Source organism: Gracilinanus agilis, chromosome 1 (assembly GCF_016433145.1).
Source record: "Gracilinanus agilis isolate LMUSP501 chromosome 1, AgileGrace, whole genome shotgun sequence".
Classification (NCBI taxonomy): Eukaryota; Metazoa; Chordata; class Mammalia; order Didelphimorphia; family Didelphidae; genus Gracilinanus; species Gracilinanus agilis.
In genome coordinates this window covers 88,683,154-88,699,732 of record NC_058130.1, presented here as the reverse complement: position 1 = coordinate 88,699,732, position 16,579 = coordinate 88,683,154, and the positions used below count along the sequence as shown (strand labels likewise).

At 41.9% G+C, this 16,579-nt stretch overlaps 1 protein-coding gene across 1 annotated transcript in view; it reads left to right on the top strand.

The window, feature by feature from the left end:
• MAPKAPK3 (MAPK activated protein kinase 3) overlaps positions 1-16,579 on the top strand; it is a 92,730-nt gene that overhangs the window by 58,347 nt on the left and 17,804 nt on the right. Inside the window, exon 2 of the mRNA XM_044656928.1 lies at positions 11,592-11,731. Coding sequence (XP_044512863.1) covers positions 11,592-11,731 — 140 coding nt within the window. The remainder of the gene's footprint in view (positions 1-11,591; positions 11,732-16,579) is intronic.

Sequence of the window (16,579 nt, the reverse complement as noted above, 5' to 3'; positions counted from 1 at the left end):
TTCTTCTTCTTCTCCTTCTCCTCCTCCTCCTCCTCCTCCTCCTCCTCCTCCTCCTCCTCCTCCTCCTTCTTCTTCTTCTTCTTTCTCTCTCTCTCTCTCTCTCTCTCTCTCTCTTTCTCTCTCCCCGAGATAATATGTCTGAAACATCTTTGGAAGCAAGAGAGCTATATCTTATTAGCAATCATGACTAAGCAATTAATTTCATAAATTCCTTTCCCAGCAAAGGCAGTTTCATTTATAGCCTCTCCTCTCTGGGAGTTGGAAGGCTTACCTTACCTCCCCACCCCCTCCAAATGTGGCAGATCGAAAGCTTCCTTTCATTTGACAAACCTGGCCATCTACTCCTGCTGACAGTCCTTGCTGGCAGGGTTGGAATGTGATGACTAAAGCTGTGTTTATAACTATGCCAAGATATGGGGTGGAGAGGAGAGGAGGAGGATGAAGAACCTAGCAGACAAATGGGGGGTGGACAAAACGAGGAGTCCGTCCTGGCAGCCAAAAGGATAAACCAAGTTTCTATGACACAGTTTTGGGATCATGCCTCTCTGGCCAGAAAGCATTAAGAGCACAGTGGTCTCCTCATGTATACTTCCTGTATGGATTCATTGGCAGGATAGAATCATAAAATCATAGACTAGATCACCATTCTAGCCAGTCAACAAGCATTTATTAAACACCAACTATATGTCAGGCACTGTGTTAAGAATGGAGTTTACAAAACCTGGCCAAAAAAACCCAATAGTCCCTGACTTCAAGGAGCTTATAATCTAGTTGGTGAGATAACATGTAAATTACTAGGTCCATACAAAATATGGACCAGCTAGATGACCCAGTGGATAGAGTGCCAAGCCTCAAGTCAGGAAGACTCATTTTCCCCAGTTAAAATCTATCCTCAGATACTTCCTAGTTGTGTGACCCTGGGCAAATCATTTAACCCTGATTGCCTCAGTTTCCTCATCTGTAAAATGTGCTGGAGAAGGAAATGGCAAACCACTCCAGTATCTTTTCCAAGAAAACCCCAAATGGGGTCATGAAGTGTCAAACATGACTGAAAAGCAAAGAACTGAATCAAGATCTATACAGAGCAGACATAAGGTAATTGGAAAGAATAAAGCCTCCTACAGAAGGAAGGATTTGAGATGTTTTGACAGAAAACAGGGATGCTAAGAAGAGAGAATGAGAGGCTAGAACATTCCAGAAACTGAAGGCAGAGGGGAGAGGGTGGTCACTACAAAGGCATGGAGGGCTGGGTGCATAGAATTGCAACTGGGCCAGGAGAGCTGGTGTGTAGGGTCTGTGGAGGTTGTAAAGTATAAAAAGAATGGAAAGAGAAGAAGGGGCCAAGCTGTGAAGAAGTCTAAATGTCAGAGGACTTTGTAGAATCTTGAGAGTAATAGGAAGCCACTGACATTGATTGACTCCAAAGGATGGGAGAGGGAGGTGACATGGTCAGACCTAATAACTATAAATAAATAAATCCTGATCTCGAAAGTCTCTCCTAGTTCTAAGTCTTTTGATTCTATGTATTTGAATGAATCATTAATAGTAGAATTTCAGGCATTAGGAAGGGGCCAGGGCAGGAAATGGGAAGGCATCTCTTGGCTGTGAATTGGAGAGACCACAGGAACCACTATCTACTCTGTCTACCTTTAAGAATGAACGAATGAGAAGCAGCTAGACTCAGTAGATAGAAAGCCACATCTGGAGATGGGAGGTCCTGGGTTCAAACCTGATCTCGGACACTTCTTAGCTGGGAGACCCTGGGCAAGTGACTTTCAATCAGTTGCCTAGCCCTTTCCATTCTTCTGCCTTGGAACCAATACTCAGTATCATTTCTAAGACAGAAGATAAAAGTTTAAAAAAATGAATAGATGAATAAAGCACATGTCTAAGTCTTCATCAGACTAGCCCTTTTAGAGCAAGGTAGCTGCAAGAGAAGACAAATAAGGTTTCTGAATATTGGGCAGAGAGGTGTCACACATACAGCCCTTAATATTTTCAGTGTATATAATTCACAGTAATAATTCAGTGTAATGGGTCAGTAACAGCTCTGCATGGGCACAGGAAGCTAATGGTAATAAATAGTCCTTCAGCAAACAGACATCTTTACCACTGAAGTAACTCCCCTCAGACTGCTGCATTTTGCATGTTTCTTTGACCCTCACCTTACAGTTTGGTTGGTGACCCTTATCCAATCCTCTTGGTACCACATTGCTACCCACCCCCCCCAGATTGCCCTTCTTGGGCACTTATGCCTTATTATGCCTTAAATTTCAGCAGAAGACTTTGGATGGGCTTGAGAATGCTCAGACTATGACACTTCCTTGTTACTTTCTCTTGGCACCTTGTATTTAAGATGAATTCAGCGATGTAGAGAAAGGATTAGAAGAACAGTGTTTTGTTGTGTGGGGAGAGGGCTGCCTATTTTCCCGAGTCGGGATTGTACGCTTATGTTAGGTGGATGCCACAAGGCAGCACAGATCAGTGAGAGTCCAGGTGTGTGGGCTGGGAATGACAGGAAAGATGTGTTCTTTCAGGATTGGATAAGGGGCAGTGGGGAAGGCAAGCTCCTGCCATGCCAGTGCCTGAGACAGAGCCTTGGTCACCAGTGCTAGTTATCAGTCTGATGGGTGGAAATTCTCAGTGCTGACCATACAAATTAAAGGAGTCTTCAGGCATGACATATGTTGGCTATTCTTTTGTTATGGTCCTCTTAGGGACTAGGGAAGTGGGTAATTCATTCCGGGTTCTCTTTTTCTCTCTGGTCCCAGCTAACTATCTACTGCACTAAGAGATCTTTTTAAAAAACTGATTACTAGGGGCAGCTGGGTAGCTCAGTGGATTGAGAGCCAAGCCTAGAGACGGGAGGTCCTAGGTTCAAATCTGGCCTCAGACACTTCCCAGTTGTGTGACCCTGGGCAAGTCACTTGACCCCCATTGCCCACCCTTACCACTCTTCTGCCTTGGAGCCCATACACAGTATTGACTCCAAGACGGAAGGTAAGGGTTTAAAAAAAAAAAAACTGATTACTTTGTTATTCTGTGAGCTCTCAGAAGGCAATAAGAGCTTCTCTAAACTGTGACTCTCCCTAGAGGTCTCCCACAATGATCTAGACCCAACATAGGCACTTAATAAGTATTTCTTGAAATGGTTTAACTGTTCGCCACACAATCACATGCTCTTCCATGGTTCTGTAACTCTTTGCCTTGTAGTTAGCCTTGGACCCTAGCAAATGCCAGAAGTCACTACTATTCACAGAATAAGTGTACAGTGAATGAGCACAGTGGCTAGTGAGTTGTTTTTCTCCTAGGTCTAGGACATTACTGACTGTCCCTATTCAAGAGAGATGGCAGCCTTCTCTCTCCTCCACCTCCATCTCTCCCAACTAGAGGGAGTGAATAGAGGAACATTTGGTCAGTCTTGATCTTGAGAGATCCCAACCTGTGTTAGTGCCTCGACTAGGACAATTCTTCAAGACTCTAAGATGCAGGACAGTAATTGATCTATACTAATAGAAGGAATTGCCTCATTGAGAGTTCCCTATGTTGAAGAAACTACAGGTCAGAATGTATGTATGTCTGCATGTATGTATATGTGCATATACATCTACATCTATGTGTATATATGTAGTATATACTGTATACACATATAATCTATAAGTTTATTAAATGTGCTCCATCTGCTTTGTTTTTCCAATGTGGATTACTAGACTACTCCCTTTAGCAACCATGAATACCATTGAGGAAGCCCAGTAATATGTTGGGGCTCTGTATAATCAGCACAATATCCTCTACAAACAGATGCATCTGTATACATCCTTTCCATCATCACCAGGATATCTTCTCATTTGGATCTGGCACAGGACAGCTTCCATGACCTGGTGACTTTGGGAAAGCTTATGTCTCCTTCTTATGCCTCATTTGATACTCAGTGGATTTCCGAACAGAGCTGTCTCCAACAGAGCTAGTCTCATGGCATTGAATGATTTTGCTATAGATGTGGGAGAGATACTTTGTCCAAGAAAAGCTTTTAAGATATGCTCTTCTAAGGACAAATATTTTTGTTTTGTTTTGGTGATCAGCAAATGTTTGATCCAGTACACTTTTGCATTCTCTATACCTTTAAATCAACTATATTACTCTGAAGATGGAATCTACAATGGAAAATCGTCTTTACAAGCTTTCCTGTTCCCTTCTTGTGTTTTCATCAAGGATGCCCCTTGTACATGTGTAGACCATTCTCATTTAGATTTTTTAGAGATGAGAAAATGGGCATCTACTGTTGATTTTTGTCTTGGCTACCTTTTGGGGGGGTATTATTGTTTTGAGGTGGGTACTATTCATTTGGAATTGTGTCTTTTCCTCTATCATTCCCTTGGAATCTTTATCTGAGGATTAAGCAAAAAGCATACCCAAATGCTTTTAAATTGTGCTGCCTCCAGCATTAGAGAGCAGTAGGTTTCTCCTACTTGTACTTGGCCAGTCCACCCATACTTCCTGACTTCATTTTCTTAAGTGCCATTGCCTCAGTAAATCTAGTACTGGATAAGGCAGTTCAAATGTGGTAGTTTCATTCTTGTCACTGCTGAGAACAGAGCACCATAATTATTTAGAAGCTGAAGTGGGAGATTTTTTGGAAAGGAACTCAGCCACTTTCAGTAGGCTATAAATAATGAGCCAATGAATCAGTGCCCAGATATTTAACTATCTGAGCAGGCATTTTACTGTTGCTTTCCTGGAATCGCCTCCTCACCATCACAAAAACCAGAGTCACTGACCCCAGGAGAGTATTCTTGAAACTCCACCACCTATAAATATGGCAACCTTCTAGAGACAAACCATTCTTCAAAACTTTTCAGTGGCAAAGCTATATCCCAAATTATTTGTGAAAATAGGGTCTTGATAAAAAGGAGCACTTTACGAAGAGATAATTGGTTATTGATTGATTATAAATCTGGAAAGCTTTATAGAACTGACTGTAAAAATGCATCCCTTTGTCTCTCAAAACTCCAACAGTGCCAGTTGTGACAGAGCTTCCATCCCCTTTAGTTGGATACACACCCCCTCCTCTTTTGTGGGTCTCTATTCAAATTTTTAAATCAATTTAAGGTTTAACCTAAGAACCACCTATCAGCCTGGGTGCCCCGTCCAGCTACAATGATAGACTGCAATGATGGACTGGCTTTGAAAATACTGGTGACAGCTATAACTCTCTCCCACAAGGCAAACCCAGATCACTTCTCAAAAGCAGACATTGGCTAAAAGGCAAATGATGGGATTTTTTCGTTAAAATGCTTTGTTTAACAGGAAGTTATCTAGAATACAGTGTTTTCTAAGTATTCTAGGATAATTAAAAGTGGTTGTTTGCTCTCTGTGGCCAGTCTTTCTTATATTCCTCAAACTCAGATTAGTAAGTCATTATAATAACCCATTTTAAAATTATGCACACCACCATCAATCATCAAACATTTATTAAGCATCTACCATGTGCTAGGCATTGGGCACACAAAAATAAAAATTGAAACAATCCGTATCCTCAAAGGAACTGACATTCCATTAAGGGAGATGTGCATAAAGAAACCTATGCAAAATATGGCAGACACCACTGCCCTTCTCTAATCTAGCTGATCTGAGTCAACTTTCCTATTGCCTTTTATTCTTCCCTATATATCTGGAATCACACCAGGAATTTCATGAGATAATTTTAATGAGCATTTATGCTACCAAAGTCTCTCCACTAAAGTTTTCCTTAGGTACCTCATCATGGCCATGGAGGTGAGCCTGGATTCTTAAAGGATCTTGCTGGTGGAATAAAAGCTCAGGCAGGTCTCACAGGCTAGAAGTGAAAGGTGGGTTTGCAATGGATTGTGGGACTGTCAACAGTGGCTCATTTTTGTAGGGTTAGTCATAAGGTGATGAATTTATTTGACCATAGTGATTAACAGAGGCTACTCAGGGACAGCAGAGCTATGTGAAATGTGTGTTGGTGAAGGGAACCTTTACAATGATGAAGCAAGGGTTCTTCTCATAAAGAAATATTCACTCTAGAACACTGGACAAGGTGAATGTAAGTGATTTAGTACCTTCTGACATGAAGATTTATGTAACTTTTAGAGCAGCTCTTTTGAATTGTTTTCCCAATTAGAGTGGGAATTATTTATGCAGTTAAAATGGAATGGTGATATCTCAGTTTGATTACTTCTTGTCTGGAATTAACTTTGAAATGTAACTGATTGTCACATTTCTTTTTCTTTTATAACTTATTTCTTAGATCACATCATGCCTTCTCTTTTCTTTCTGAAAGCATTGGATGGCCTTTGACCAAAAGCAGTTAAATTTTAATACAACCTGCCACTTTGGGTATGGTAATGCCATGTGCCTCTTTGCAGCATGCTTCAGTGCCTGGAAAATGGAGGGGGGGAAGGGGGGCAGGGGCAATGATTTCACCATCCAGAGGGAGAATGGAAAAGGTTCCCTTGTCTCCATTTAGAATGTAGTATGTGTATTCATGGGCAAAAGGGGAGTTGTGATATCATGTGGCACAGGAAACAAATTCCAAGTAAGCCAATGGATCATCCCTCTCTAAGTTCCTGATGCTTTTTGGATAAGGTGAGGAATAAAAACCTGAGGATCTAAGGCAGTCATTCCCCACTCAGGAATGGCTTTCTACCAGGGAGAGGCTCTCATCATTTTAGGTAGATGAGAGATTCTCAAATCACTCTAAGAACACAAGTAATCCAAATTCTTTTTATAATGGAAAAATATATATCGTAGTACACTAGTGGTATGAGAATAAGGATTTGGGTATTGAAATCAGAGTCATGGGGCACTGTCAAGATTTCCCAGGAGTCTTCAGTTGTGGTCTGTCAGCACAGCTAGTATGCACATCATGCAAAGACTGATGAGCAGTTCTAAGGAAGAAACTTTGGGAAACTTGGTTTCATTCTAACTTCCTTCTTGGAATCAGTCTGTCCGGCAGATTTTTTTGAGAAATTATAATGTTTTCAAAGACCATCGGAGATGATACAAAGTTGTCTCTTAATAACAGTTTGTACTTCTGTAGTACTTCAAGGTTTACTGTTAGTTAGGTTATATAAATAATTTCATCCCTATTTTATAGTTGAGAAAATTGAGGTTCAGAGATTTGAAGTGACTTGCCAAGAGTCACATCACTAGAAAATGTCACAGCCAGGCCTCCAGCTCTGGGAATCTTTCCATTATGGTAGGCTATGGTAGGTACCAGTCCCTTACCTTCAAGGACCATCTTTACAATGTAGCGAGAGAGACAAGACTCTTGTTAAAATATAAGTTTCTTGAGGACAGGTTTAAGTTTCTTTCTATTTATATTTGAATTCCTATTGTTTAGCACAGTGCCTGGCACATAGCAAGCAATTAATAAATGCTTATTGACTTGACATATAACCTAGGAGTAAGGAAACATAGTATTGGGAATATAGCATGGAACCCACTAAATCAGGTGACTTTAGGTTCTGGTTTTGACAAAATAGCTATACGATCTTGGGCAAATCCCTTCCCCTCTAGATTTCTGCTTCACCATTTGTAAAATGATGGGGTTCAATCAAGATCATTTAGATTTGCTATTCCTTGTACAATGGTTCAAGGTTCCTCCCAGTCTAACAGTATATGACCTAAGCAGTAGGAATTAGAAATGCAAGAGGAGTTCAGAGGAGAGATTGCAAGTTATAGGAAGGATTTGTGAATAGGCTTGGACTTCTTCAGACAATGAGGGATGAATAAAATAGACAGGAAGGAGCAAGGCAATCCATGAAGGGGAGCAATCTGAGCAAGGATACAATGGAGGGGATATACCTGCCCTGTATGAGGTACATAGAGGGAAGAACATCTGGATTATGGTGCCATCATAGCATCATAGAAAGGAAGTCACCAGATCAGGTTAGGCAATCTAGATTATAGTCTCAGTTCTGCCGTTTTTAGGCATGTAACTTTGGGCAAGTCAGTGCTCAGTGCCTCAGTTTCCTGTTGTGTAAGAAGGATATTGTATCTTTGTCGAACTCATGAATAAATTGGAGACAGTGAACAGAAGGAGAGCTCTCACATTAAATGGGATCAAGAAAAGTTTCTTGCAGAAAGCAAATTTTAGCTAGGACATGAAGGAAGCCAGGGAGGTCAAGAGGGGCAGATGAGGAGAGATAGCATCTCCACGGGTAGGGAACAGCCAGAGAGAATGCCCAGACTGCCTCATTTGGGGAAAGTCCAGTAGCTAATAAAATCAAGGCAAAGATCCTCTCTCTCCCCCCAACCAGCCCCAGGATGGAGGAGGAACATTTGTCCCAAGCCTGCTGTCTGGTCAAGAATAATCTGTAGGAACCACAGGAGGCTTCTTGAGGTTAGGCATTGCTTTCTCATGTACTGGCAGGAAAGAGTCACCAGGGAATGGAAGGGTCAGTGGGGCAAAAATAAACATTCCCTCTTTGAGAAGTGATATCACCAACCCAGGGCCTCACAGCAGCCTCCTTGCTGGTGTATACTTTGGCATAGAAGAGTCCAAGATGCCTCAGGGTCTCTTGTCTAGCTTAGTACAGTGGGTACTGCTGCTCAGTGGGTAGAATTCTCTCTGAGGTCCAGAAGGTAAAACCAGTTATGTAATCTCAAAAAGGCTACTAAAGTGGTTGTTCTTGGTAGAGATCTGGAGCTCAGATTAGGGCTTTGGAGATGGCAGAATCTAAAGATAATAATTACTTTTACTGGTACCTGGAATCTCTGCCCCCATAAATCAGGTCTCTCCCAATACCCTCAGTTCCCTCTGAGGTAAAGAATTAGATTTGAACATGGCTTTGGTGATGAGATCACTCCAGCATGAGATCATAACTGTTAAGCAAATAGGACTATGGAATAATCAGACTTGAAAAGGACCTTCTAGTCCTTTTTAGCTGTTCCATTGGATTTTTGCTGAATCACCCTCTTCAGAGGGTGAGGATGAGGTGACCACTCAGGTTTCTGTGCACCTAAGAACCTAGCAGCTAAGTAGCTCAGTGGATAAAGAGCCAGACCAGAAGTCAGGAAGACTTATCTTCCCAAGTTCAAATTGGGCTTAGACACTTATGACTCTATGACCTTGGCTAAGTCACTTCACCTTCTTTGCCTCAGTTTCCTCATCAATAAAATGAGAAGGAAATGGCAGACCACTCCATTATCACTGTCAAGAAAACCCCAAATGGGGTCATGAAAAGTCAGAAAAACTGAAAAGGACTGAACAACAACAAAGAGTAACCCATGACTGGTACCTGTCTTCTGGCCACCCTATCTCTGTTGGTACCCCCTAACATTTAAAGAGCATTTTTGGCTGCCACAAACCACTGTTAATTGATATTGTTTGCAATCCACCAATCCCCCCCAGAATTTTTCTCACATGAAATGCTAACTAACCATTCTCCCCCAATTCGCACTTGTTTGCCCGATTTTTTAAACACCTAAGTGAGGATTTTTATCCCCATTCAATTTATCTTATTAGGTTCAGCCTCTTAAGATGATCATCCAGAGTAACATGTGGGGCCTAGGAGGGAGTCACTGGCCCGGTATCTCTGGGTCTGCTCAGCTCATTGGGTCGTAGCAGGAGGCCAGGCTTTGGGATGTGATCTCAGTATGATCCACTTAGCTCTGCTTTGTGTCCCAGAACCACACAAATGCATTCCCTTGGTCACAAGGCAAGCTAGATCAAAACCTGCATTTGGCAGCAGCCCAGTATGGTAGAAAGAGCCCTGGCCTTGAAGTCGACAGGCCTGGATTTCTACTCTCTGTGTGACCCATGGCTAGTGGCTTAATCTTTTCTAGCCTTGGTTTCCCCATCCATAAAATGGGGGTAAGAGTGCTTGCCCCACTCCCTTTATAGAATAAAGCAAAGTGATGGATGCAAAGACACTTTGGAAAGTTGAAAGCATCCAGCTGAGCTCTGCTTTTAAAATCAGTTCAGATTCTGGGCTCTCAGACTTAGTCTCTGTATGCTTTGGGGCAAATCACTTAACCTCTTTATACTCCAGCTTCTTATAAAATAGGGATTATAATACCCATACTAATTACCTTACAGGCTTGCTAGAAATCCCCAGTGAGACAGTGGGCAGAAAGTAATAGAGAAATGTGAGGTGTTATAATGATATATATGTGTGTGTGTGTGCATGCAATACATATATAAAATAATATAGACCACCATAAGGTTTATAAAAGTGCCTTTTTCACAACAACTCAGAGCAGTTAGGTGGTGCACTAGATAGAAGAAGGCTGGACCTGCAGTCAGGCAGATTCATGTTTCCAAGTTCAAATCCAGATGTGTGACCCTGGGCAAGTCACTTAATCCTGCTTACCTCAGTTTCCTCATCTGTAAAATGAGCTGGAGAAGGAAATGACAAACCACTTCAGTATCTTTGCCAAGAAAACCCCAAATGGGTTCACAAAGAGTCAGATATGACCCAAAACAACCAAACTACACAATAGCTCAGTGAGACAGGTCATGCCTGTTTTATTATTTACATTTTGCAGATAAAGAGACCAAGTTCCCCAGATATGAAGGGAATTGCCCAAGAAATTCAGCTAGTAAATTCTGAAGCTAGGACTCAAGTCCAGCTCCTTTGATCCCAAGACCAGGGCCTTTGCACGACAGCTTGCTGATGCCTGAAGTTGTCACATCCCCTTCTCCCAGACCTGTCCCCTCGCACAGAAAGTACTTTCAAGGCTTTAGCAAAGAAATAACAAACTTGCCTCGTTGGCTTTGGTTCCAGAAGGGTCGTAATGATCATGGCTCTTACGGATGTATGTAGTATATTCACTTCCATTGTTTCCAGGTATCAGCCAGTGCAGGTGTATATCACAATTGTCATTACACACATCCAGAAATTGAGGCCAGTAGAGATCGAGTGCCCTGGCCAAGTAAACGGCAGCCCAGGGATTCACGTAAAGGTCTTCCAGCTCTAAGTTTGGTTTCTATAAATGCAGGGGATTGTGATTATTCAGTGGAAATCCCTCTTATCCACAGAACAGTCCAAATCAATAAATCTAGCATTTATTAAGGCTAGATATCATGCACTAAGAACTAGAGATGACTGAAGGCGTGGCTGCCTGGGTGTCCTTCCTAGAGTGAAGGTTTTTGGAGAAAGTAGACATAGAGGGAGAGACGCAGGGGGTAGAGGGAACTTCCAGGGTGCGAATTATAAAATGAGCTTCTAGGATGGAAAGGTTTCTGGAACACTATAGAAAAAAGTTGGGGAAAATCAGAAAATAAAGCCTGGAAAGGAATGAAGGAATTCTTTTCAACATGTATTTATTGTGGGTAGAACACTTCGGGAAATATGTGATGTTTAGCTAATATGTCAATATAGATAAATATAATCTATAATGCCGCATGCTGAGTCTCAGAGAAATGCTGTGTGAAGTCCAGATTTGCTGTGGTCTGGAAGGATCGGGCTCAAACAGAATTTCTGCGCAGGAGGAGTCGCTGTGGGAAACCCTTGGTTCTTTAGAGCTGGAGAGCTGGCAGAGATCATTGGGGAAGGGAGGCAGTAAAGGGCCGTGTGAAGACCTCAGCCTGAACCTTTTTGTGCCCCTCTTCTCATTTCTAGCTCCTGTATGAGAGTCCCAAGGCTCGTCAGGAAGTGGAACACCATTGGCAAGCCTCAGGTGGACCCCATATTGTGCGCATCATGGACGTGTATGAGAACATGCACAATAACAAGCGGTGCTTCCTTATCGTCATGGAATGGTAAGGTCCAATGGTCTGGCCCTGAAGCAAACCCACACTCCTGCCCATCCAGGCCCCCCACAATACAGGGAATGCAGGTAGGTAGTAAGCAGAAGCTGGGAAGGGAAGGGTGAGTAAGTGATTACCAGCTTAGTCTTTGCACTTAACTCTCTAGCCTAGGAAACCAGGAATATTAGATACTAAAATGGTAGAGATGGAAGGGCCCGTGCAAAAGAGAGGTTTGCCATGATTTCTTCAGGGATCAGTGTCCTCCCCAGAGCCCCAACATCACTTTGCATTTACTCTTTATTTCCTGTGTCTGCACTTAGCTGTATATATGTTGTTTTTCCTCATAGGAATATAAGTTCCTTGAGGGCAGAGCCTGTTTTGTTTCTATAATCACAGTGCCTGGCACACAGCAGGCATTTAATAAATGTTTATGGAATGGAACTAGGGTATCATAGAATTCTACAGTTGGAAGGCACCACATAGACTACCAAGTCAAATCCACACTCCCCCAAAATCCTGGTTCTAACATAGCTTTCCAGTGTTTATTCAGTCTCTGCTGAAGACTAATCACCCCCAAGGCAGTCCAGTGCACTTCTAGATAACCTCTGATTGTTAGAAAGTGTTTCCTAAAATCATTCCTTTAAAAAATTTTTTTTAATATTAAAACAATTTTTCCATGTTTACATATTTTGTTTTCTTTCCCTCCCCTCTCCCCTCTCTTCCCTCTTGGATCCAATAAGCATTTCCACTGGGTTATACAAATCCTAACATCATTCCTAAATGTACTTCTTTGCTATTTTCATTTATTTCTACTAGTTATGCTCTCTGGAGCCAAAGAAAATGAGTCTATTCTCTCTTCCACAAGCCCTTACCTGTGTCTTTTCCAGGCTAAACATCTCCAACTTCTTCAACTAATCCCTATATGACATGGACTCAGGGCACTTCACCAACCTGGTTGCCCTTCTCTGGACATCTGCTTATTATTTTTCTTCCTAAACTTAGAACCAGAATTGAACTCCAAATGTGGTCCAACCAGAGTGTAGCACAGAGTTGAGTGTCAACTGAAAGCTGTACCTATCTTCATATTGCCCAAGATTTCATTAGCTTTACTGGCTGCTACGTCACATGACTGATCCTGCAGTCCTCTTTAAAAACAAAACAAAACAAAACAAAACAAAATATATATGCATATGTATATTAAACTCTTACCTTCCATCTTTGAATCAATACTATGTATTTTTTAACCCTTACCTTCCTTCTTGGAGTCAATATTGTGTATTGGCTCTAAGACAGAAGAGTAGTAAGGGTAGGCAATGGGGGTCAAGTGACTTGCCGAGGGTCACACAGCTGGGAAGTGTCTGAAGTCAGATTTGAACCTAGGAACTTCCATCTCCAGACCTGGCTTTCAATCCACTGAGCCACCTAGCTGTCCCCTTGAGAACATATTATTAAAAGGATGGTTAAGGGACCTTCAGAAAAGAAAGAGATTGTAAAAAAGAGCCATTATGCTTTCATCAAGATCAAGTCAATACTAGAGTGATCTCTTTTTTCAGAAAGTCACTAGACTGGTAGGCTGCCATAAATGTAGCTTTCCTAGATTTTAGCAGCCTTTTATTAGACTTTGCATACTGTTCCAGGGTGGGAGAGAGGAGGCAAAAATATGGAGATTTTTGTGTGAAGTAAATGGTTGGATTGAACCTAGTTGAATGGCTGGACTCAGAGTAGGCACTGGTGTTTCAAAGTCCTTTTGGAAGAAGGTCTCCAATGAAAGGCTACAAAGATCTTTCCTTAATCCCATGCTACTCAACCTTTTCTTAGATAAAGATGTAACTGATGTGCTTATCAGATCTTCAGATGACTCAAAATTGCACCAGGCATGTAACATATGACATAGGATCTAAAAACATTGGGCTCACTCAAAGAAGATGAAATTTAATAGGGATAAGTGTAAACTATTAAGCTTAAGGTTAAAAATCAACTCAACCATATAAGACAGGGGAGGTTTGGTTAGATACCAAATTTTCCTAAAAAAGATCTCTGTGTGAGTCAACAGAGTGATATGGAAATCAAAAGAAATGCTGTGATCTGAAACCACACTGAGAGAAACAGTGGGCCAGAATGAGCAAGCAAGTACCTCCCCTATGATTGCCAACCCAACCAGCCCACCCCAATCCTGGCACGGCTCTTGCGTTGTATATGGCAGCTCCAATGTCATTGCTATGAAGAAGAGCGTTGTAAGAGATCTGAAAAAGTTTTACCTATAGAATCTACTATACAGTCTCCTGCTAACTGGAGCTCTTCAAGTACAGATCTTTTTTAGACTCCCCAGGCTCTTCATTCCTATAGTAAGATGTTACTTAAGTTACTTTGGGAGATCTCTTGGTTTTCCTGTGTGTGCAGTGCTATGACATGAAATGAATTGTCACTGTTCAAAGGAGAGAGACTTCTGAAGCCTTCACAGAAATTTAGCCTATAACAATGTGCCAAGTTAATCATATACATTTCTGCTTTTGTCAAACATTCACATCTTCCTTTTCATCAGTTACTGTTCTGTACCCAGAATACAACAATGAAATATTTGGTTTAAAATGTAAAAAAAATTTAATTTAAAAAAGAGAGAGGCCTGATGTTCAGTTCTGCCATACCTGCCAATTTCTGGAATATTATATCCCATTCTGGGCACTCCAGTTTAGGAAGGACATTCCTTAAGCTAGAATAAGCAAGAGTAAGCAGGATGGCAAAGGGCCTCAAGTGCATGGCACAGGAAAATCAGCTGAGAAACTGACAGTGCTTACTCAGGAGAAAAGAAGATTTTCTCAGGGGTGGCACAAGAGCTGTCTTCAGGTGTTTGGAGGTCTGTCATATGGAAGAGGGATTAATTAGATGTTTTCTATTCTGTTTTAGAGGGCATGTTTTAGAGGAATGGGGTGAAAATGCAAAAGGACAGACAAGCTTAATGTAAGGAAAAGCTGCCTAAGAATTAGCCTGATTCAAGAATGAAATGGGGTACCTCCATGGCTGGTGGATCTCCCTTCTTTTAAGTCTTTAAGCAGAGGCTGAAGAATATGTTATGGGATGGGCTTTGATTCCAGTATAGGTTGAACTAGCTGGCATCTGTGGCCCTTCCAAACCTGAGAGTTTGTCCTTGAGCCTGTGATTCTTCGTGCCTTGCCTCCTCATTTCCTACTCACTTCATGCTTTGGATCTCAACTGCCTCAGTTTTCCTCACTCCTCTCCCCTTCTTCCCCATCCCAGCCTCATTGTCATCATTCCATCTCATTTCTTTTCTGTTTTCCCTCTCTTCTTCCCCCTTCATTTCTTACTAATTGCCTGTCTCATCTCCTCTTCCTCTTCTCCCCTTTCTTCTTTCTCCCCTTTTCTTCCTCTCTGCCATCTCCTCACTGAATTCTCCATCTGGCTCTGGATTAAGTATCTCAAACCAGCTCTGCCCCTCCAGACCCCACTAGCCAGCATTGGTGAGTCGTGCTTCTATGCTGAGGGACTTTGAAAGGAAGAGAGATGAAAACCAATCTGTCAACAAACATTTATTAAGTGCTCCACATATGTCAGGCATCATGCTAAGTGCTGGCAAAGAAAAAACGACCCCAGTCCCTGCCCGTAAGGAGCTTTCATCTACTGAGAGAGATAATGTGGGAACATACCAGAAAATACAAAGTAAACAGAAGGCAACCTGAGAGAGGAATGTGCCAGTGTCTGAAGGAGTAGGGGACCAGCAAGGGCCTTCTGCAGATGATGGCTTTGACCTAATTCTTGAAGGAAAGTGGGGATTCTCAGAGGCTGAGGTGAGGAGGGAGAGCATTCTTAATCAGAGAAGACAGGCAGAGAGGAGATGGGACCTTGTATGTGAGGAACATTAAGTAGGCCAATCTGGCTGGCTTGTAAAGAGTGTAGAGGGTAGTAATATGTAAGGATATTGGAAAGATAGGAAGGACTCAGCTCAAGAAGAGCTTTAAATTCCAAAAAGACAGTTTAAGTCTCAGCTGGAGGTGATAGGGAGTCGCTGGAGTTTGATTGAACGGAATAGTCATATGGTTATAGTTATAGCTTAGGAAAATCACTTTGATGGTTGTGTGGATGGTGAGTTGGAGTAGGGAGAGACTTAAAGTGAGGAGACCAGCCAGGATTATTTTGCAATAATCCAGGGGAGTGGTGGTGAGAGTCCAAATTGGAGTGGTAACTGTGTGAGTGGAGATAAGAGAACATATGTAAGAAATATTGTGGAGATAGGAATTTTGGCAGCTGATTGGATATGTGGGATGAGTGAGTGACGAGTCAAGGCTATATTTTGTGACTGTCAGCTGGCTAATGGTGCCCTCCACAGAAATGGGGAGATTCAGTTTCTTTTCTTTTTTTTTTTTTTAACCCTCACCTTCCATCTTAGAATCAATGCTGTATGTTGGTTCCAAGGCAGAAGAGTGGCAAGGGCTAGGCAATGAGAGTTAAGTGATTTTCCCAGGGCCACACAACAAGGTAGTATCTGAGGTCAAATTTGAATCCAGGACCTCCTGTCTCTATATCTATCTCTCAAGCCAGTGAGTCATCTAACTGCCCCTCGGACATTCAGTTTCAATACTTCTCAAACTCATTGAGTTGAGATTGAAGTCTCAGGAGATTTGAGATGTCATATAGGCAGTTTGTGATGCAGGATTTTGTAATCTAAGGAAATATTTGAGGACAGTGACTATTGATGGAAAAGAAAATGGACTGCTTATCAAAGCAGACTTAAGATGTTCTTAGTCTTCTGTCTAGACTAGTCTTAGTCATATCTTCTGTCCCTCTGCTTCTCTTCAATAGCAGTGGTGCACTGCAGACCACTTTTTCCCAAGGCCTTTCTTTTGC